This window comes from Terrapene carolina, unplaced genomic scaffold, assembly GCF_002925995.2.
Source record: "Terrapene carolina triunguis isolate 2854851 unplaced genomic scaffold, T_m_triunguis-2.0 Scaffold68, whole genome shotgun sequence".
Lineage (NCBI taxonomy): Eukaryota > Metazoa > Chordata > Testudines > Emydidae > Terrapene > Terrapene triunguis.
In genome coordinates this window covers 55,094,186-55,118,751 of record NW_020664419.1, presented here as the reverse complement: position 1 = coordinate 55,118,751, position 24,566 = coordinate 55,094,186, and the positions used below count along the sequence as shown (strand labels likewise).

Below are 24,566 nucleotides of genomic sequence, written 5' to 3'. Positions count from 1 at the left end.
AACAGCACACACACAACCGTGGCTCGCTATTAAAATGGTATTTCAAAGCCTCCATGAGCTGTATAGCTCCACATTGAGCTCTTCTTATAGCTCTGGTATCTGGCTGCTCAAAATCACCAGACAGCCACTTCACTAAGGCAGAAACTTCTCTCCCTTTGTTTCACAAATATTATGAAGGACACAGCAGCCAGCTATAACCATTGGGATATTTTTTTCACTGAAGTCTAATCTCAAGAGTAGACAGTGCCAGCGGCCTGTCAAACAGCCAAAGGCACATTCAACTGTCATTCTACACCTGCTGAGCCTGTAGTTAAAGCGCTCCCTTGCAGCTGTCCAGGGCTTCGTGAGCCACAGGAGTAAGGGATCACTGTTGGCATTTCAACATCTGTAGTGATAGTCCTCTGGTCTGGAAAGAAAGTCCCTGCTTGCAACTTTCTGAACAGGCCTGTGTTCTTAAAGATGCATGTGTCATGCACCTTCCCTGAGCAGCCCACGTTGATGTTGGTAAAATGTCCCCAGTGATCCACCACTGCTTCCAGTACCACACAAAAGTAGCCCTTTCTGTCGGTGCACTCTCTGGCAAGGTGGTCTGGTGCCAAAATAGGGATGTGTGTGCCATCTACTGCCCCATCGCAGTACGGGAACCCCATTACTGCAAAACCATTCACTATGTCCTCTATGTTGCCCAGAGTGTCAGTCCTTTGTAGCGAGATGTGATTAATGGCCTTGGACACTTGCATCACAGCAACCCTCACGGTGGTTTTCCCAACTCCAGTTGATTCCTGACTGATTGGTAGCAATCGGGTGTTATAAACTTCCACACAGTGATCGCCATCTCGCTTCTCCACCGTCAGTGCAGCTCTCGTTATGGTGTCGCTGAGCCGGAGGGCAGGCGAAAGCTCTGCACGCAGATCCAGAAACGTGGCCTTGCACATCCAACAGTTTTGCAGCCACGTTTTGTCATCCTAAACCTGCATGACAATGTGATTCCACCAGTCAGTGCCTGTTTCTTAGGCCCAGAACCGGTGCTCCACCATCTTCAGCTGCTCTGTGAACACAGCCAACAACCTTGAATTATTTTTTCCTGTGTCCCACAGCAATCTAGCCTCTAAGGAATCGTCATGTCCCCCACGGCTCCTCTGGTGACACTGCAAATACTGCAGGATCAGACGTCCCTTACTTGCAACACTCCTCGTAGTAAAGAGCTGTGCAGGATACATGCTTCTCCTCACTCAGATGGCATGCACACAGGTTTATGGGGCTTTAGAAAAGAGGCGGGAAACATTATGCGATGGAGAAAACTGCATTATGGAATGTTGAAATCATGTTCCCAGGCACCCCTGTGCAACTTGTTTGCCCCCATGAGTCATTGCAAACCCTTCCCAAAACACCCTGCACTAGGTGGTGGCAGGTTGCACAGTGGGATAGCTATGCACGGGTGCACTGCTCTCAGCACTTATATCGATGCAGGTAGTGCGGAGGTGCACTGCTGACACAAGGAGTGTGGACACGCAAAAGTGATTTTAATTACTGTGGTGTCTATACATCGACATAACTTATGTCAACATAATTTTGTAGTGTAGACATACTCTCTGAAAAATCAGGCTCATTGTAGTAATCCCTCTTTTGCATCATAACAAATACTTTTGAAGTCATCTTATTAAAACGAAATAAAACATAAATGCCGTCATCCTTACAGTCCCAAAGCATATGCACGCCACACTGAAAATGGGTAAGGAAACAGACATTGATTTCAGATTTTAAAAGGATCATTATAAAAAGCCAGGGAATAAAACCGTTTTAACATACTTGGAAATGCCTTGAAAATCCACTTTATGGGTTGAAATTATTTTGATGGTTAAAAATTTCTGCTTCCTTTGAAATACTCTGTAGCTTGCTAAAAATGTAAAAATTCATAGGCGGGGGGATATCAACTTAAAACTTGTCTATGGCAAAGATGATATAAAATAGGTATTTTTAGTATATGTATGTGTGTATGTCTCTGACAAAAGACTGTAAGATCTGATTTCTTTTGGATTTTCTTCCTCAACATTGATTTGTAGGCAGTAACAGAAATCATGAATGTAACAGAAACCAGAGTGTAATTCAAATATTAGTCAGAGGATGGCCTCCTTGGGTAGCACTGCACTTGGCTCTGCTGTGCCTGGCACGATATTAGCCAGGTTACTTTATCCATGGAACAAACAGGATTGGGCCCATGTGCATTGCTCTTTGATGTTCCATTTGTTTCCCTGAATATACAGTTGTGGCAGCAACAAGTAAACAAACTCAGCAGGACTTTTGGTTTAGGAATACGAATATGTAAGGTTTTAATGAAAATCTTCTCTTCCTAAATGCCAATTGCAGAGCTAGTTTATAAACTCTCTTCTGTCTTCCTTAGGATTTACAAATCGAACGAGAGAGGACTGTTTACAGTATATCTGGTGGCTGCACAGCCCTTGTTGTTGTGTATATGCTGGGGAAGCTCTACGTGGCAAATGCTGGTGACAGTAGGTAAGCAAAGCGGATCTCTAGGTTTTTTTGCCTAAAAATAATAATTGCCTTTGCAACAGGCAGTTAGCAAAGTACCTCAACGGGGCCCTGCTCCTTGGTTGGAATGCATCTCAATTCATATAAGAGTAGTAATATGCCTTACTGTTTATATTGAACAGTTGCAATAAGTATTTAATAGAAACTAAAACTAACATAAGCCCGCTATTCAGATAAGAGTGGTGTTTAGAGAAGTTGAATTTTCTGCCGTTCCTTATTAACAGGCTCTAAATGACTCAATGGCTCTTGTGCAGTGTGAAATAAAAAATCATTTACTGTGTGTTCTAGTGGAAGTTTTTTATTAACCACTGTTTGAAATGATTCTGTGTTTGTTTATGAGAATTGAAAGAACGTTTTGAACTAGAAGTTGCTGTTGTCCCTCAGCCTAGTCTTGGAGGATCTCCTAGCTAATCCTTGATGGGTTCAAAGCCAGTCAGTTATGACAGATTTGGTTAGTGCTTTTGTAACTGGGCATATGAACAGCTTAGGATAGAATTAAATAAATAAATCCTGATTCAGATATTCACCTACCCATCAGACTGAAACTTGATGGACTCCTCGGAAGTTCAGGTCATTTAGCTAACCCCTTTTATTTAATAATGATGATGATAATTATAAAATGTTGGCCACTGGAAATTTCACAGAGAAAAAGCTGTTTTTCAAGTCTTCTGAGTAAGTCAAAACCAGGAACATACTGGAACACACTCTTTCCTCCCCACACAACCCCCAGAGAGAGAGACTGTTCCTGTAGATTTCCAGTCTTTTTGCTGTTTGTGCAGCAGCCCTGTCATATTGGGAAAGAAGAACAAGCTGAGAAAAGTAGGGAGGAGAAGAAGGCTATTCTCTGGGTGGTATAGAGCAAGACTTCATAAGCCTGAAAAGGGGAGTAGGCAGCCCTAATATTAGACAGAAAGTCATTAAAAGAAGAAAAATGTATCTCTATTTCTGTGTACGCACACGCATGCTTGTGAGGATATATTTTTCACAATTTCATTATGTCTATGCATGTATTGACTAAGATAGTGAGAGAACAGCTGTAGTGCTGCTCAGAAGCTTTAGATTTTTAAGGGGGCAGCAGGCCCAGAAATCTCACAGCTAGCAAGAATAATCTCTTGTGCACACTGTCCCAGTTCTCTGCATGCCAGTGCTATGATTCTTCTTGATGTTTGTAGACACACACATTGAATTCGGAACAAGGTATTGCATCCTTTTCTTTTGAACTACTCATTAATTTCATGTTCACAAAAGACACTAAAATGTGAAGCTCAAATCCACCTTGGACTCACAGCATCAGGCCAAGGTGAACCAGGGGTGACAGTAAGCCGGTATGGGCCAGTACCGGCTTGTATCCAGCTGCCCCTTTTGCACCCCCCCGTCGGCAGCCCTGCTTAAAGCGCTGCCGCGGCTTTAACATTGTTGCCCCTTTTGCCCCCCCTCTCCCTCCCCAGCCACCGTACTGATAAGTCTTCGGCTTTACTTTCACCTCTGAGGTGAACAAATAAGTGACGTGCACATACACATTACATCACACTGATACTAGAGTTAAACAGTCCTCATAAATACTAGCCGCATCACTCTTTATGTCTCTTGCCTTGTATTCAGAACAATTACAACTGGTTTCTGCTAGCTCTGTGGATAAGAAATTGGATCTCTGACTCTTCCATTGAGCTGGCTAAGTTAGAGGAGAAGTTACGGTGTAGTCTTTTACAATCTGAACAAAAATCTCCTCGTCTTCAGCACTTCCTAGTGCTGTTCACACAATACATGCTCAGACTTAGAAGCAACTGGGATCGTCAGTCCTAACATTGTAACTAAAATCTGTGCACTAGCTCCTTTTAGAACTTGCTTCCAGGATTAAATTTCTCTAGGCAGACTACAGACACAGGGCACCCTTTTTAATCACACTAGTAAAGCTCACAAGACACTATCCTGAATTCAGCTCCTGTCACTTCAGCTACTCACTCAATCAGATAGAATTCTCCCTTCTGCATGACTAAAGGAGTATGATTAGAAAGTAGCAGTCACTGACTATGTCATATGTGATCTTATTGGAGAGGGCTTTGCTTTTTATTCTGCCCCGCAGATTGTTCTGGAACAGGTACCTTGATATCGTAAAACCCTGTATGACTGCCCCTAAAGGTTTTTTGAGGTGTTCTTTTTGCTCTGCAGTGATTTTAATTTTGTACCATCATTCCCAAACCTTAAGTGTTTGGAAAGAAGAGAGCACTCATCAGAGGGTACTGCCCCTGTATCTTTCTCATCAAGACCTGAGTGAGAACAGACCACAGCCTCAAAACCATCTTTATGAAGGAGGCCTTGGTCGTTCTCGGAACTGAGTAGATTTTTTCTATTGGGGTGGGAGGTGCTCTGGGTGTTAGTTACACAATGCCAAAAGGATCTTCTGGAGTAAGCCTAAGTCCTCAGATCCAGCAGGGAACAATATGAGATGTTCCGGCAAGTGAGATTTTTGATTATTCACTTGAGTTGAGTTACTGAGAATTCTGATGGATCTGAGTGCCCTTGGGATCTCTCCAAAGTCCATGCTCAGAAGAAGAGGAAGCATAGGAATAGAGAGGGAACTAATTGGGCTACTGGGATAATCAGAGAAATGGAGAACCTGCCTTACAAAAGGAGACTTAAGGAGCTTAGCTTGTCTAGCCTAACAAAATGAAGGCTGAGGGGAGATATGACTGCTCTCTACAAATATATCAGAAGGAGAAACACCAGGGAGGGAGAGGAGGTACTTAAGTTAAGGATCAATGCTGGCACAAGAACAAATGGCTATAAACTGGCCATCAGCAAGTTTAGGCTTGAAATTAGATGAAGGTTTCTAGCTATCAGAGGAGTGAAGTTCTAGAACAGCCTTCCCAGGGGAGTACTCGGGACAAAAAAACTAATTTGTTTCAAGATTCAGCTTGATAAGTTTATGAAGGGGATGGTATGGTGAGATTGCTACTGTGGCAGATGGCCCATCCATCCATGTCTGCTATTAGCAAATATGTCCAATGGCCAGAGATGGGACACTAGAGGGGGAGGGTTCTGGGTTACTACAGAAAATTCTTTCCCAGGTGTCTGGTGAGTGGGTCTTGTTTACATGTTTGGGGTCTTAACAATTTGCTATACTTGGAGTGGGGAAGGAATTTTCCTCCAGATCAGATTGGCAGAGACCTTGGAGGGTTTTCACCTTCCTCTGCAGCATGGGGCACAGGTCATTTGCAGGTTTAAACTAGTGTAAATGGTGGATTTTCTGTAATTTGAAGTCTTCGCATCAAAATTTGAGGGCTTCAGTAACTCAGCCAGAGGTTATGGGTCTGTTACAGGAGTAGGTGGTTGAAGTTCTGTGGCCTGCAATGTGCAGGAGGTCAGACTAAATTATCATGATGGTTCCTTCTGGCATTAAAGTCTGAGTCTAATAGCAATCATAGGTCTGATGGATTGGAGTTGAGTTGCTGCCAATCATACATCAGTGCATGTGACCTCCTTGGATCCCAGGGGCCCATAGAGTGAATAGGGCCTTTTCAAATCACTGGCAGTTGGATCTTTTATCTGTACCAGTGGGGCCTTCGCAATAGGTTTGTCGTGCTGAGTAATGGCTAGAGGCCTTTTCGGAACCTAGAGAGGGAGTGCTCTTTGACTGGCATGGTATCTCCTGCATCCAGGTCTAGATCTTTGAAAACTGAACAAGTATCTCCAACAAATAAAGTTCTGCAAGGTTTTGCTGGAAAAGCTCGTTACTGCTTTAAAATCTCTAGATTGAGTTGAGTGTCTCAAGCACCTGATGCCTACTTCTCACACCTCTGCAAGGTAGAAGTAAGAGTACCAGGTTCAAGTCAGGTGCCAATCACCAAGATGGCGGCAGCTGAGAGAGTGCCTGCCTATTGCCAGGAACTTCAGGCATATCCACATAGGGACAATTGGACATAATTTGTCACATGGCTAATAAAAATACTGGTTCTCCACTGGCTTACACCTTGGTGGTCCTTTTGGCCTGTAGAAAGTGGGCACAAAATTCTACTAAATCAGAATAGTTGCTGTTTACACCCACTTTGCAACTCCTTTTGAACAAGTATGAATGACTGCAATGAAAAAGGGAACAGTGAAATCGTAAACTAAAAGGGTAGGCTTATCAAACGTAAGTGGGAGACTTTTTTTTCCTGGTGCTACATCTACATTGTGGAATTCTCTCAAGAGAAAAGAAATTCCTCACTACTTCCAGAAGTAAATGCAAAACTAATGTATTTAACTTAGCTTTCCCTCAGTTTTTCTCATGCCACTCTAACTCCCATTCTCGCACACTCCTATTCACTTGCATGTTAACGCTCTCTCTCTCTCGCTCTCTCTCTGTAAAAATCTACAAATAAATCAAGCTCTGTTTCCTATAGGCTAGAATACAGTACTTAGAAGAAGATCACATGTTGCAGTGATTGGAACCGCATACGTACCAAGTTTCAGCAGGGTAGCCGTGTTAGTCTGTATCAGTATAAACAATGAGGAGTCCTTGTGGCACCTTAGAGACTAACAAATTTATTTGGGCATAAGCTTTCATAGGCTATAACCCACTTCAGATGCATGGAGTGGAAAATACAGTTAGCAGGTATAAATATACAGCACATGAAAAGATGGGAGTTGCCTTACCAAGTGGAGGGGTCAGTGCTAACAAGGCCAATTCAGTTAGGGTGGATGTGGCCCATTCCCAACAGATGACAAGAAGTGGGTTATAGCCCACGAAAGCTTATGCCCAAATAAATTTGTTAGTCTCTAAGGTGCCACAAGGACTCCTCGTTGTTTATACGTACCAAGATAGATCTAATTTGTACAGACTCTCTTGTCCTGAAATAGACCTAGGCTTGAAATTCAGTGCAATTTCAAAACAGCAGGGGTTTACAAAGGTGGGTTTAAAAAGGCTTTCTGGTATCATAGAAACAAGGTATATGAAGGAAACTGTTACTATCACAATGAGAATAAGGAAAGACTAAGCGTGAGACTTGAATAATAATGGGTTGTGCAATGCTAACTACACCTCGGAGTTATGTCTGTGGTATTCAGTTTAACCACTAAAGCTTCTCAAATCTAATCATTTCATGCCATGTACCCTGGCACTGTTGTATAGCAGCTGTCCCTTTGTAGTTGATATGTAATTACATCATGAAAAGACTTTAATTACCATATTACTAAATTACCAGCAGGCAGTCCTCTGGTACAGCCCTAGCTCACTTCTGCATGGACTAGTATGCTTACCCAAGCTGAACATTTTCAGTTGGGTATGGAAGGGAGGAAAACTGTGCTAATTCTAGGTTTTGTGATGTACTCTTATTGAGCATGATGTTGTGGCCTTAGCAGATAATGCTAATGTCAATGATATAATTAATTTTTTTGCTAACCAACGAGTCACAGTTCTACAGTAACTGAACATGATATCAGCATCCTACTAAAAATGAGGTGACATCTTCACAGTCTGATAAACTACAGAGAGAGCCACTTCCGCTCTCTAATTGATGGGCCTGGTCATTCTTAGATTCTGTCATAAATATACCTTCTTGTACAGTGAAAATCTATATCTGAACCTTGGCCAAAGATTTTTAATGTGTCTCTTTCTCTCTAAGCTAAACATCAGCCTACTTGGCACACTACTGTCTCCATGGGGGAAGGGAAAATGAAAAGAAAGTCTTTCAGTGCTTTCCTTTTAAAGGTACAGGTCCCAAGGTCAAGCCATCTATTTGGTTCCCTTCAAACATTGTGTGAAATGAGTGCTGGCAGGAAGGATATTCAGCAACATTCATGCAAGGTTATCTGGGTAGCTGACTGCAGCACTATTGGTCTTGTATTCAATAAAGTTTCCAGTTTATATTGGTCTCAGTCTATTACATTGCACTTTGCATACCAGTGTTACGTACACAATCTATAGTCACCAGGCCAGAGTATCTGAATAGCTGCTTTGTAAAAGACAGTAAAACTTCACTGCTCACTTAATTCAAATAGAATTATTTAATTGTGTATTGTTAGAGTAACTTCTAATTTTAAAAAAATGATACAAGTCTTGTTAAATTCGTTTTCGCCTCGCTTTGGTGGATTTATTTGTTGTTGTTGCTGTTTTTTTTTTAAAGTCAGTCAGTAGTTTAGCGATAGAGGGATAGTAAACCAGGAAATGGACAGATGTTCTTTGCTGATTACTAGCCAAGTACAGTGATGGCTGACTCAGTGTAGCAGTTGCCCAATATCATTCCGATGACTCTTATGTGATATGAAGAGATTAGCCCTCTTTGCCACAAAAGTTCCTTTAGTTTTCATGGTGGCCCCAGCATGGATCTGCCCATTTTATCAGAGAATGCAAGTATCACCATTTTGTGCTGCATTATATACAGTGGTGCTACGAAGTCTTTCAACAGCTGCACTTTTATCACTCCATTGAGAAACAAAAGACAAGCTGATTGGTTTCCCCACAAAGTCCCCAAACTCTAGCTAATCTGCAAATAGATTCTTGAACTTTTTTTATTTGTGTGCAAAAGAAAGGATCAAAACAAGGGATGAGAATTTCAAAGGCTTTCACAAATTGGAGGGTCATTGGACTTTACTTTGCTTAATCAGATTTTCTTATTGATATTTTGTTTTGTTCCCTTCTCCTCACTCCACCCCTCTCGTTTATATTTGGAGAGCTCTCTCCTTTTAAAAATGTCGGACATACCTAGGTTTCCAGGAAAAAATGTCTCTTCCTTTTTCTAATGTACTTCAGATAGTTAGTTAGATGACAGTAACATACTGGGTAATTGCTTTACACAGGGTATTCACATTTGGGTTAAGATTAATCAGTCTCACCACTGTTGGAAAATAAGTGTGTCATATCCACACTTCTTGCCATTCACAAAAGAGGAGAAAAATAAAATAATGAATATTGGTTGAAGTTGAAGCTACCTTCTCCCAATACCAGCTTTGGAGCTCACTGAGTTTCTTCTCCTTTCCCTTCTGGGTCATATCTGCTTGCTTTCATTTCATCACTAGTCATTAATAGTCCTCAGAAGGGGAGTTCACTTTTAGAGTTAATGATTGTACAAACTAGATGAGAGAGGCAGGGAAATAGCCATGTGTCCACTGGCTGAAGCACAGTGCTATAATGGAAACAGAATTTTTAAAAAGGGAGAATTGAAGGAGCACTATGATTGCACTACTCAGGACAGTGTTAGCAGTATGATTTGTCCTTATATCTATATGCCTATTTAAAAATAAAGCATGGGGAGGCAATTTGCATAGCTTCGTACTATTTTTGTTTTACTCTTTAAGGTTTATAATTAGGACCCTACCAAATTCACAGCCATGAAAAACGCATCACAGACTGTGAAATCTGGTCGTCTCGTCTGAACTCTGGTCTTTTGTTTGCTTTTACCCTATACTATATAGATTTCATGGGGGAGTCAAGCGTTTCTCAAATTGGAGGGCCTGGCCCAAAAGGGTGTTGCAAGGGAAGTCACAAGGTTATTTTAGGGGGGGTTGTAGTTATTGCCACCCTTACTTCTGCACTGCCTTCAGAGCTGGGCAGCCAGAGAGTGGCCGCTGCTGACCAGGTGCCCAGCTCTGAAGGCAGTGCCCTGCCAGCAGCAGTTCACAAGTAAAGGTGGCAATACCATACCATGCCACTCTTACTTCTGCGCAGCCGCTGGCGGCAGCTCTGCCTTCAGAGATGGGCTCCCGGCCAGCAGCCACTGCTCTCTAGCCACGCAGCTCTGAAGACAGCACTGCCGCCAGCAGCAGCGCAGAAGTAAGGGTAGCAGTACCACAACCTCCACTACAATAACCTTGTGACTCCCCCACAACTCCTTTTTGGGTCAGGACCCCTAAAATTACACCGTGAAATTTCAGATTTAAATACCTGAAATCATGACATTTACGATTGTTAAAATCCTATAACCGTGAAATTGACCAAAATGGACCGTGAATTTGGTAGAGCCCTAGTTATAATAGTATTTAAAAAACCTGTAAAATAATCTTATCTTTCTCTTCTGATTTTCTTCATTCCCTATTAGCTAATCTGGATTTACTTTGTCCTTTTTATTAATCATTAGTCTGCATGGCAGTCTTAATCGTCTTATTTATGTATCACTATAATAATAATAATCAGCAATAATAATCATACTTCACTCTGAGAGTCCATAGATCCCAAAGTGCTTTACAAAAGAAGGGAAATATCATTATCCCTATTCTATGGGTTAGGAGACTGAGGCTCAGAGAAATTATCTGACTTGCCTAAGGTCACATATTGTGCTGACTCAGCAAAAAATCCACAGAACCTTTGGAATAGCACCCATGCTTGTTGCTTAAGTCCTCCTGCACGGGGAGCAGAAGAGATCTAAACCATTTATTTTGTGTAAGCCTTTTTCTCATTAGAACCTTAAAAATTTCTAGGTAACAGGATTATGCCTTTTCTTTAAAATCTATGGCCATTTAGAATCTTCAGGATGCTCTCTCACCAAGTTCATTATTAAAAATAGTTGTAGGTCCTATTTTGGCCAAACTATCTGTGCCCTTTTTAGATTATTGAAACTTCCTGGGACCATAACTGAGGTGCAAAGACCACTGAAGATATTGAAATCTTTGGTTGCCTAGCTTCAGCCCATCCAGCTCAAGTGCAGTGCAGACTGGATTGAAACTACCCTTTTAAAACAAAGCTGGTGTTTAAAAATAAATTTGAATTTCTCTCTCTCCTCCAGCTACAGTCTGGTGTGCAGAACAGTCTGTCTTCACTCAGCAGAAAGTCATGGAAATAAATGTACTGTCATTCACACTGGGAACATATAAGCAAATCCCGCATTCCCTCCATTTTTTCTTTTTGCCTCCCTTGCTTTAGAAGCCTGGCTTGTATGCATGTGGGAGTCACTGTTGCTCCCAGTTTTCCATCCTGTTTGTGCAAGGAGAAGTTAGAATTGCAGAAAGGTTAAAAAGAACAGTAACAACTTCAGGTTTTACAGCATTTTATCCTGATGAAACTGTTGGAGGTGATTTCGAATAATACCATAATTGACTATCCTCCTTTAATGATTACTTTAATTTAAAAGTAAATAAAAGTAGTTGACAAGAAATAAGCCTTTACATTTAGTGGTGAGAAAGCAGACACTTTCCTGATCTCAGTGGACAATGTGTTTCAGAAGACAGGTGCATTATATCTGAGTGACTGCCTACAATGATCCATTTTGCAATGAAGAGGCACAGAGGCCTGTATCAGCAGGTCAGGAGAGTTAAAGAGAAAGGAATTAGGTTTAAAGACAAAGCTGAATGAAAAAGAAGACTAGAGTCCATCCCACGCATGGATTCCTTTGAAGACAAAACAGCGTTCTTACCTCTTCCCCAAAGCTCATTCATTTCTATGAGAGGACTTGTATTACGTTCATAGCCCTCTAGCATAGTGTTTGTGGCATTGCAAACAACCCTGCATACTTGGTAGTTTGTGTAAAATGGGTCTTCAGTCCTGACCATCTCTTCTTCTTCCATATGTGAACTACTGTCATTGAGGTTACGTGGAAGTGGAGGGTATGTTACTTTTGCAGTAGCCTCTGGGAATAGGCTAGCCACTTTCTGCTTGTTACCAGCTCCCAAAAGGCATGTATTTTCTTGCTTTCTCACTCATGGGATTTCCCTTTTTTTTTTTTTTTAAAGCTACATTAGCCACTGTAAATGGAATCACTCCCTATTTATTTATATTACAGTAGCACAAACTGAGATTGGGTTGCCATTGCATTAACATTGTATATGTACATAGTAGGCTAGAGAATCCATGCCCTGACAAGATAGACAAATGATGGGAGAAAGGAAGTTTTCTCCCCACTTTATAGTTGGAGAACTGATGCAGAGAGAGGTGAACGTCATACAGGATGTCTGTGGCACAGCTGAGAACTGAATCCAGGTCTCCCAATGCAGTGCATTAACCACAAGACTATCCTTCCACCTATGCCTTTTTGACAGATCACTCAAAGGAGGCTCTTGTGGATTCTTCCTTAATCTTTTCAGAACCAATGCTGAGGCATATCAAGTAGGAAAGGGTTTAGAGGGAAGCTTTCCAGATTCACTTGGAGTGTACCTCAAGTCTGTTGAGAACCCTGCTTTGCTGGAAGCCTCTTTCAACTTCTCCTGGCCCTTGGAGTTTACAGGCTTTTCAGGTAACTTAAGCAGTTACAGCTCATCAGCTTCTAGCTAAAATACCTTGAGTCTAGTTTCTTAGAGCTTTATTAGAGACAGAGGTTCCTCATCAACTCTGAGTGTGTATATGTGCAGGAACCCTCGATGAAAACTCTTCCCATAAGATCAGGCAGATGATATTGCCCAGGCTATAGCCAAGGAATGGAGACTTCCACTGAGGTGAGCTGAGATTACTTGTTTAGGTGGGTTGTAGAAAGCTGTGCATTGTTCCCACTGGATCAGTACTTAGTGGTATGTGTGGTGACTCTAATGTCCCCTTTTACTTTGCATGTAGGTTAGAGGTTTTCTTGTCTGTCTGCAAGGGTACCCTCCGGTCCAACCTGTCCACACATTCTATAATCATGCCTTGAAAGGTTATACATAGATGGATCTATACCAACATAGACTTAACTTTTTCAGGTAGTTTTCAGCCATAGGGATCCTTCTAGATTATTCCTTGATGCTGGATACCCAAACAGGGACAACAACAACAAAAAAAAACCTCACCTTTTTTCCACTTTTAGGTGGCCAGGAAACTATACACCAATGTGAAAGATATAGACTTGCCCAGTGATCCGATCATTCTGGCTTATTACTACAGTGCACTTGGCTTGGGAACTAAAAAAATTAACCAACCAACCAAAACTGTCCCAAAACCGCTAGTTGGTACAATATGTAGCAACCCACCTCCTAATAAAAGCGATAAGGTTATACTACTGTGGTTCTCCTGTCATTTCTCCGGCATACCCAATAAATAATAAAACATGCTTAAGGTCATAGGCTTGATATTCAAACCTCTCAACAAGCTGTTCTGTGCCAGAGACACACAGTTGTGTATCATCACTGTAACACTGTTGTCGACTTTTACTACTGCTTCTTCTTTCTTGCCACTTCCTTATTCAGGGTCAGCAACTTTTATAGCTTTCTTCCAAAACTCATGATCATCCGCCAGTCTGTCACGCACATCGGTCTCTCTCAGATCCACTGAGGTATCCAGTCCACTTACCAAGCCTTTGGACTCCCGCTTGGTCATCTTCCGTCCACAATCGTTGCAAGAGTCATCCTACTGTTATAGTGGTCCTATATCCAATCAATATGCCCCTACCAACATAGCCTACCCTCCCTCAACTTGTCTTCAATAGGAAAAACCTACTTTAGGTGACGTACAACCTCATTTTGTTTCCTGTCATTGAATGTCCAACCATTTGATGATATCAATATCTTCATTTCTGTGGTGGAGACATACTGATTTCCTTTCTTGTGGCTGGTCAAGTCTGTGTTCCATATGTTAAAATGGTTCAAATTACAGTTTATACACTCAACTTTATTGGCATATTTTTAATCTCAGAGAACTGGGGTCATTTCCCACTATTTGCACCAAGCAGCTTTGGTACAATGCCAGATATCATGCAGGAGAGCACCATTGTCAGCCATTCTATGTATTTAAATTCTTTCACTCTTCTAAGCTCTCTGCCTGTGAAGTGTGGGCACGATCCCCTCACTCAAAGAAGCTAGACCCTGTATTTAATGCTGTCTGCCAGTATGTTAGAGGATGCTTTAAGCCTGCCCATGTCAACAGCCTATACATCCTGGCAGGTATTGCTCTTCCTAATATGCTCCAGGAAGTTGTTAGTAGAGTTGAGTCCACAAGGCAATGCACAGATCCAAGACATCTGCTATGTGACATAACACCAATGTTGAGTCAACTGAAGTCACAACAAAGCTTTCTTGCCGCTGTTAAACCCCTAACATTGTCACCCAAACAGACAAGGGTTCAGTTATGGCAAATGAGTGGAGAACAGTCCTGTAGCCTGTGCGCTTTGGCATCCACAAGTCAAGCACCTTCCACACATTACAGATTAGCCCTGGTCTATCTAGCATTGCCTTAATTGACTCTGCACTGGAGTTGACTGGTCTAGGGAGGCAGTGATTAGGTGGGACTACATCACTGACCCCAGTACCTCTGACTGTGGCAGAGAGCCTCAAAATATGAAGCATCTCCTGAAATGCCAGCAGCTTGAGTGTGATTGCTCTTCCGGTGACCTGGTGGAGTGCAGTGATCCGGCAATTGCATGGGTGTGGAGGGAAAGCAGTATGAGGACACAAGAAGTAGCAGAAAACCATGGTCCCGCTATTTGTTTTAAGTAATCAAATTGGACAAGGATCAAAGCTGAAGCAAGGAGTCCAGATGAATATGGACAATCTTTTCCAAGCTGAGATGAACTTCATCAGAAGAAGACCCCCTGGGAGCAGCTTTTGCAATAAAAGGCCAGTGAGACCAGCCAGGAGAAGACTCATCCTGAAGAAGACAAATTCACTATTGGAATCATTTTAAAAACATCTATTAATTGTGAAAGCCAGTCTGAATTAGTCAGTCTGTGCTGGATAGTGTACTTGCAGAGTTGACTATGGTTCGTGCAGATAACATCTATTGACCTCAGCCATAGTTATTCATTCTGTATACCTGCATACAATCCTGGTATAGAAGTTGATAATCAAACTCTATGTATCTTTCCAGACACATTCCCTTCAATTCCAACAACTTCCAACTCCTGGAGATTCCTGCTAAACCATGGTAACCTCTGCACACAAGAAATAACCAGGGCAGAGTGAGGGACCCCCAAGCTAGGAGTCCCCTCTAACTGATGATGATAGGTGTTGGTGTGTTGATTGACAAGGGGAGTTCAGTATGAAAATCCATACTCATTATTCTCTGAGGCAGTGAGAAAGCTGATCAACTCAGGTGTTAGTATGAATGAGGAATAAGCCCTCCCATTGAAATGCACAAGGACTGCTCCTCTACTGCAAACAGGTTCTACCTGACTATTGTTATCCTGCATTAAAAGTAGAATAAATCTTTTTGTAAAAATCAACCAATCAGAATAGAGGCTTTGAAATATATTAGCAACCCTTATTTTGTCCAGAGTGCCTTACAAGGAGTGTGAAATAAACGTTCAAAAGTAAATGTGAGTAAATCATACAATTTGAAAGAAAATAAAAACTGAAAATTCTGTATATTGTGTTGTAGACTTGTGCTTAGGGAGATCTGCTAAGTTTATAAGCTCACCTCTTCCACAAAATCCATACAGTGGCAGAGCCACGTAGCTTCTCACTGCAGCTCTCTGACCCTGGGAATGCAGAAGGAAATAGCTGTATATCAGCTATATTGGGGGGAAGGAGGGGAATCTATAGTAGATGCTCTTGCGCATCTTGCCTTCCTGTTTGGTTTGTTGGTTGGTGAGCACTCCCCCTCCCTGTTTCAGTCAGCATAGGGAGCTAGCCCAAGAGGTTATGGAGGGGGCCAGAAGATTGTACTCCCTATCAATGAGAGCTACAGTAAAAGAAAAACTTTTCTGTTCAGTTGAAAGAGAAATTATCCAGTATTTGTGATCTGTATATGAATAATTATATATGCAAGGGTTAGGTTTGATGCTGCCACTAAGGAATGTAAAGAAACCAGGGTTGAGAGATTCTTTCTTTCCATCTACTCTCCTTTCACAGAGAATTTCATCCGCTCTGACTCTTCCTGATTCTGGGTTTTGTTGATTGTGTGTTATGCTCGTGGGGGCATTGAGGAGAGATGAGGCATTTGCAAGCTTGTCCGATATGAGTGGGTGAATCCTCCAGTGTAAATGGAACGTTCTTGTTGAATTGTGGGAGTTTTGCTATAGCCTTCACTGGGACCAGGATTTCACCCCCTGTGGGTTTTGATAATGGACATGTCACCATTGGAACTCATCCTTGTTAACCGCTAACTAAATTTCACACCATGGTCTATTTTAGTGTCCTGCTGGGTCCTCCTTAATCTATAAAATTATAGTGCTGGTGCTATGGTTCCATGAATGTCACTGATACAGCAAGATGTTTGTAGAAGCCAGCTGAAGTAAGACACTGAGAAATTAATCTGTCGTATTAAAAGCAGACTAGTCTAGTTAGTAGTAAGGGAAACAAAGGTTGTGTGTTTTAATATATTTAAACCCCATCAAAATTCTTACACAACAAATCTCTTTTATATACGGGAACATCTAAACAATTTTATTCTGCTCATTTTCTAAACATTTGTATTTATTAGAAATTTGTTAAAAAGATAAATAGAGCTGATTTGTTTTAAGCATCGCAGAAACCAGCAGTTGTGATTTCTGATCTTTATTAAAAAGTACCCATTAGACCAATTCCACAGTTACAGGATTTACATGTTTTTCTCAGCTATTTTGTGACACAACTAATTAAAATCTACTTCTTTGTTCCCCTTTGAATGTAATAAAACCTTGCCTTATTCTTTCTGTCATTCTAATCCCTCTTTCTTTTCCATTGACACATTTCTAATACCTCTTCAGACAAGTCAGACACTTCTGCCTCACATGTACAGAATCCCCACTGCTCAACACCTTTTGACAAAATGGATACATCCTCCCGTGGCTTGGAAGTGATATACGCTGTCAAAAAGTGTTTTCCAAATGGTTTCTCTTTGTCACCTCTACCCGATTTTATCCTCCATTGTAGAAATGTGCAGTTTAATGTTGCGTTTCAAATCATTTTCGGCTGAAAAAGTGTGTAATGGAATCAGGGCGTCCCATGAATACTCTTAACAGTAGGAGATGCCTCTTTTGTTTTGAACACTAGATTCCCAACAGACCCGCGACAGCAGTGAAATTACACTTTTGACCTTATTCACTAAAGTGTTCCTTTCTCTTTATGATTAAATGAGAGTAACCAACAATGACTTTCTCTAAAATGCATGAGTTTCCCTCTTTTATATGGTTTTTACACGAAAGGATGCCTGGCAGTTCCCAGATGATTGCCTCCTCTTAAGGGGACTCCTCTGCCCTGTGCGCGCATTCTCTCTCTCTCGGTTTTATATAAAAAGTGTTTTATGCATTTTTTTTAAGGGATAAAAGATTGATTTTCCTCATAATCCTTAGTAGCAGGAACAACACTGAAATGCAGTGACCAGTTACCCATTTTTGTTGCCTCATAAACCATTCAATTTAAAGGCAGAAAGTAAAAATCTTGCCCCTACCATTGCTTTAGGGTATTGGCACTGAATATGACAAATAAACAGAACTTTAAATATGTGTGAGAATGCATTGGACACAGTGCTCACGTGCTCAGAGATCATTCAGTTGGCCATAATGAAATGCACAGTTGAGTCAAACTGAAATAAAAATGGTAACATTTTATGAAGAATTCACATGTACCCCTCTTACGCTTCCACCTTGTGCATGTTTCCCTTCATATACTTGTGCACTGGGCTTTGGCCCATCCAACCAGTAGGTAAATGCAATACTGCTTGGATTTCCCTCTGCACCACCTGAAGCATGGACATTCGGGCACATCAGTTGTATGGCTTTTTTGGGGGAGGGAGTTTATTAGATCAGGCAATATGTTCCATGGATTAACCTGGTCAGAAAAGAGGTAGCAATAACAGGGTTTGGTTCATCCAGTTTTAAATACTTGAATTGGTTTTTATTTCTTAAATACATATTTTTCTCTACATTTCTACCAGCTCTACGCTACTAAAAATAACTGCCCTTATTTGTAGAATCCACGTAGACATGCTGTGAAAAGCACATGGTGCAATTTCACAGTATTATTTATGTAGGGTCTACACTAAGAATACAAGTTATTGGGCTCAATACAGGGGTAACTGGGTGAAATTCTATGGTCTGTATAATAAAGGAATCTAATAGTGATCTAATGATCCCACTGCCCTTAAAATATATGAACAGTTTTTTTTCCCCCATTTATAATTGCTATGGGATGAAGTGGTGTTTTTCTGGGCGGGGAACAGCACAAAGCCAATAAGCTGGAAGAAAAGTGAACTTTCAAAGTAAATACAATTTGGGGCCTAAGGTATTTGACACTTCTTATTTCATTTCCTGCAGTAAGTGCTTTTTTTATTTCTTCATAGCTGATAAAAATTAATGATTGCTCTGGATCTGAAGTAACCTTGTCATCAAGGAATATTCTGTTAGTGTTGACATACTCATTCCCTACAAACATGAATCACCCAGCCTCATATAGCAGCCTCACCCTCTGGCTGTACTATAATGTTTCACTAGTGTAGTTAAAATTAAAATGTCAGCATTAAATATGGCAGAAGCAGATGGGCTGTGGGAACAATAGCCTCTCCAAATCCAGTAGTTTTCTATCTAGCTATTCCCTTACAGAGGGGGACAGCCTCCAAAACATAAGTGTTTGGCCAGTTGAAATTCTAGTATAAAATCTCACAGCCACAATCCCACAATATTCTGGGAGCTAGCACTTCCAGAAGCCATTGTGCTTCATTACACACACACACACACACACACACACACACACACCCTTCGTGTGTGATGAAAGCAATAATGCTATAACATGGCATTGCTGGTATGGGAAATACAAAGTTAAAAGCGGAGTTCCCCCAGCACTGTAGAAATGTGTATTTTATACTTTTCAAAATAGTTATTTTAATGTTTTTAGTTCCCATGTCAGTCGTCAAGATTGCACCTTTAAAATAAAGTCATTTTTAAAGTGACTGTAGTACTGATGTTGATCATACTGGAGATTGAGGGCCTTGTCCACACAACAGACTCTGTTTAGGCAGCAGCAGTACTTCAGGGGTCATGGAGGGGTCGGTGAGAGGGTACTTCAGTCTCCATGTCCAATTAGGGCTGATCCAGTATCCTTTGGATTCATTGGAAAGATTCCCTTCTACTTCAATGAGTACTAGACCAGAACTTTAATCCTTAGCTTCCTTGGTGAGATCGCCAACAAGCTTGCCAGTTGTGGTGCCAGCATCTGTGATGTGGACTGAAAGTAACAACCTTCAGCGATATGTAGCTGTTAAATGGCTTGGACTGAGTACTGGATAGCTTGAGAGAGTGGTAATGGGATATTGAGCACTACTATTGATCTGAGCTGAATTCAAACCGGTGACCTAGAAGTGAAAGCCTGAGTGTCCCATTTCTAATCTCTTGAGCTATCTAGTCCCTCAGTCCAAGCCATTTTACTCTTATGTGCAGTTGCAACTCTCTCTCACGTTAAGATAAATTCTAGATTTTTATATTTAACACTAATAAAATTCAAGGAAATTCAGGACTTAGGCTCTGTTCCATCCTAAAGTCACCTTTTTGCTTTGATCGTTCCAAGGTTCTCATGCTGGGCTGTACTGTTTCACACCATATGGCTGTAATATCTAGTCAAAACAAGCTGGGCCCATGAAACACTGCCTTTCCTACCTTAGAATTTCATTGTGTGTGCGCAATATTAGTCCCTTGGGGCTCAGTTCTACCCTCAGATATATGCCTGAGACAGGCATCGAACTTAAACAGGAAACGTTCCAGTGTCTTCCGGGAAGGACCTGAGCCCTAAAATGTATTTTGATATAGATCTCTTAAGTGGTAGCTTTTTGAAAAACAGTAGAACTCATAAGTTAATAGTCTAACAATAGTACTGATGTGAGTGATGCTTCCATTGACTTTAACATTAGCTCTTTCAGACCAAATTTAGGATCCACGGAATCCTTCCGATTCATTCTTTTAAGATAAAAAATTCTGTTAACGTCTTTTGATCATTCTAGCATGGCACAATACAGACTATTGATCAACATGCTGGAACCCTAAACCCTTCAAACTGTGTCAGACCGTTACTTACGAGTCAAATTACACTGGTCTACAATTTTTGACAAGTCGTCTGCTTCAGAGATAAAATGTGCTATTTATGTATTTTGATGTGCTGAATTCAAATATGACAATTAAAACAACTGATTGGCTACTGTTTCTAAGATATTTAAGTTTTTACATTTTATGTCTATGTATATTGTGTAGATAGTAGAGTTTTAATCATAAATTGTAAACCTAGGTCTTTTCATGTGTTTATGGTTGCTTTACATGATAATATTTCACCTGTCCTGTTTATGTAACACTTTAAAAATCAGCAAAAGGCAAAAAACTATTATGTACATAGTTTAGTCCTATTCAGTGTCTACTCGGCGCTTCTTGGCTTGTCTCTTGTATTCATTAAATGGAGCATCTCTTGTCACTGTCCAGCAATAGTCTGCAAGCATTGATGGGCTCCATTTGCCCTGATAGCGTTTCTCCATTGTTGCAATGTCCTGGTGAAATTGCTCGCCGTGCTCGTCGCTCACTGCTCCGCAGTTTGGTGGAAAAAAATCTAGATGAGAGTGCAAAAAATGTATCTTTAGTGACATGTTGCAACCAAGGCTTTTGTATGCCTTGAGGAGATTTTCCACCAACAACCTGTAGTTGTCTGCCTTGTTGTTTCCTAGAAAATTTATTGCCACTAACTGGAAGGCTTTCCATGCCGTCTTTTCCTTGCCATGCAGTGCATGGTCAAATGCATCATCTCGAAGAAGTTCACGAATCTGAGGACCAACAAAGACACCTTCCTTTATCTTAGCTTCACTTAATCTTGGAAATTTTCCACGGAGGTACTTGAAAGCTGCTTGTGTTTTGTCAATGGCCTTGACAAAGTTCTTCATCAGACCCAGCTTGATGTGTAAGGGTGGTAACAAAATCTTCCTTGATTCAACAAGTGGTGGATGCTGAACACTTTTCCTCCCAGGCTCCAATGACTGTCGGAGTGGCCAATCTTTCTTGATGTAGTGGGAATCTCTTGCACGACTATCCCAATCTCTTGCACGACTTGCACGACAGAGAAAACAGCAGTACTTTGTGTATCCAGTCTGCAGACCAAGCAAGAGAGCAACAACCTTCAAATTGCCACAAAGCTGCCACTGATGTTGGTCATAGTTTATGCACCTCAAAAGTTGTTTCATGTTGTCATAGGTTTCCTTCATATGGACTGCATGACCAACTGGAATTGATGGCAAAACATTGCCATTATGCAGTAAAACAGCTTTAAGACTCGTCTTCGATGAATCAATGAACAGTCTCCACTCATCTGGATCGTGAACGATGTTGAGGGCTGCCATCACACCATCGATGTTGTTGCAGGCTACAAGATCACCTTCCGTGAAGAAGAATGGGACAAGATCCTTTTGACGGTCACGGAACATGGAAACCCTAACGTCACCTGCCAGGAGATTCCACTGCTGTAGTCTGGAGCCCAGCAGCTCTGCCTTACTCTTGGGTAGTTCCAAATCCCTGACAAGGTCATTCAGTTCACCTTGTGTTATGAGGTGCGGTTCAGAAGAGGAGGATGGGAGAAAATGTGGGTCCTGTGACATTGATGGTTCAGGACCAGAAGTTTCATCCTCATCCTCTTCCTCTTCCTCGTCTGACTCAAGTGAGAATGGTTCTGGTGCATCAGGAACCGGCAGTCCTTCTCCGTGGGGTACTGGGCGTATAGCTGATGGAATGTTTGGATAATGCACAGTCCACTTTTTCTTCTTTGACACACCTTTCCCAACTGGAGGCACCATGCAGAAGTAACAATTGCTGGTATGATCTGTTGGCTCTCTCCAAATCATTGGCACTGCAAAAGGCATAGATTTCCTTTTCCTGTTCAACCACTGGCGAAGATTTGTTGCACAAGTGTTGCAGCATATGTGTGGGGCCCACCTCTTGTCCTGATCTCCAATTTTGCAGCCAAAATAAAGGTGATAGGCTTTCTTAACCATAGTGGTTATACTGCGCTTTTGTGATGCAAAAGTCACTTCACCACAAACATAGCAGAAGTTATCTGCACTGTTCACACAAGTACGAGGCATCTCTGCTCACTTTGGCTAAACAGAAATGTGTCCCTTTGCAAAATCAAACACTGACAAATAAGAGAGCACGACACTGTATGATTTCTAGAGCTGATATAGGGCAATTTGTTCAGCAGAGTGATGTAAGCTTCGTTATGATTGCATTATCCATGACTTCTAGGAATAACATGATGCAATTCATATCATGTATGACGCAATACCAGCTTCAGATTGCATCATTCATTGTTTTGCCTAAAAAGCAAGTACTGTCCAAACCCAGTCATAGATTTATTCATAGATCCAGTCAAAGATGTATTTTAGTCATTTCTGGTTTAAATTGAGATCCCTTCCCTTTATAACTCACTTATCCTCCGCCATCCCCAAGTCAAGGGTCGTATATACTGACCCAATAGTGTATCTTGAAAACTAGAGTCAATCAACAATTTTAAGCATCATTTTCGTTCTCAGTGACCCAGAATTAGTAAAGTTTGACGACATTTATTTCAGAAGCATTTTGGCTGTAGAGCAGTGTTACAGATGAAAGGGTTATGAAAACTGGCTAATGTATTTGAGCAGTTGTCTCTGTTTCAAAGCCACATTAAATTAACCATTAGCAAAAAATAAAGCAAAGTTGCCAGCACACACAATAGTCAGTGCTGTTCTTATTTCAGTTTTGCAAATGAAGGTGTTAAACGGGGCATACTGCAAAGCCTAATTGTGACTTCCACCATGTCATTTTTACCAGACTGGAATGAGGGGGGGGGGGGAGACCCATTACTAATTTAAACTATATTTAGAAGAAGATTCTGCCCAAATTTCTCCCCAGTGTTCTCCCCCATTTTAAAATGATTGAATTATTACCACTAGGGGAATCCCTCCCCACACAGAAAATACATGAAATTTCTGATAGTAGTAGCAATGGGCTTCTTAGCTTTCATGAAGCAAATGTGATGCTGTTGGGTGGGTTTCTGTGTGTACCCCTCTAACTTCCACTAATAAACCTGTAGCATCATTTGCATGTGGAGTTCAGAAAAACCAAGAGCAATAAGCTCATGGTCTCTGTCAAAACTATTTCCCACCCCCCAACACACACACACATTTTCCTCCCACTACAAGACCCCTTGCAACTGAAGCCCCACATTTCTGCATTCTCTGCAACATAGATTTAACCTCTCCACGCATCCCTGTTCATTTCCACATAACCCCTACAATCCCACCCAACCCATTTGTTCCCTCTATCATTCCATTATGTCATTGCTATATTTTCATATTAGCTAGTGATTTGGAGGTTACATTCATCCAATATAGCATTAAAGGACTCATGGGGATGTGATGTATTGTAGTTATGCCATAGACCTAATTGTGAAAAGCAGCACGTTAATGGGTGTTTTCCAAGGAGGGTCTGTCTTTTGAATCTCCGCTTAAGGTTCATCAAAGCGTATGTGTGTGTGTATATACAATATACTTTGATGGCTTTTCAGTGCCACTAGGATACCCAATGTAGGGTAGCAGTCAACAAACGGATCAAATTATCAAAGGAATTAAGATGTGAATAGCACAAGTAAAAAGGGAATAAAGGATCACAAAAGGAGGGATCAATATGCTGTTGGAACTGTAAAGACTTGCATTCAAATAACAGTAACTTGTGTATGCATAGTGTGATGTCAAAAAAGGGGGGAAATCAATACAGCACCAAGTGTTCCAATTTTAAGATACACCTCTACCTCAATATAACGCTGTCCTCAGGAGCCAAAAAATCTTACCGCGTTATAGGTGAAACCATGTTATATTGAACTTGCTTTCATCCACCGGCGTGCGCAGCCCCCCACCCCACCCCACCCGGAGCACTGCTTTACCGCATTATATCCAAATTCGTGTTATATCGGGTGGCGTTATATCGAGGTAGTAGTGTACTCTAATAATCTAGATGGGCAGATTTGAAGCTTATAAAATCTTTGGGAACATGTATGTCTTCTCTAACCACCATATAAAGCACCATGAGTGCACCACTTGAGGGGCTGCATAAATAATAAAAAAGTATGAGAATACAATTCTATTATTAGAATGGGATACATGAACAATAAATACAGTAGAAACATTATGGACCAAATTCTTCCCTGGTGTATCTCCCATTAGCTGAAACAGTTACACAAGGGACAAATGTGGCATTTTATTTTATACAGATATTTTATAGGGATGACAG

General features: G+C 41.2%; 1 protein-coding gene across 1 annotated transcript in view; it reads left to right on the top strand.

The window, feature by feature from the left end:
- The window catches only part of PPM1H (protein phosphatase, Mg2+/Mn2+ dependent 1H), a 197,886-nt gene that overhangs the window by 119,615 nt on the left and 53,705 nt on the right, over positions 1-24,566 (top strand). Inside the window, exon 4 of the mRNA XM_024205105.3 lies at positions 2,402-2,514. Within this exon, the coding sequence (XP_024060873.1) occupies positions 2,402-2,514 (113 nt within the window). The remainder of the gene's footprint in view (positions 1-2,401; positions 2,515-24,566) is intronic.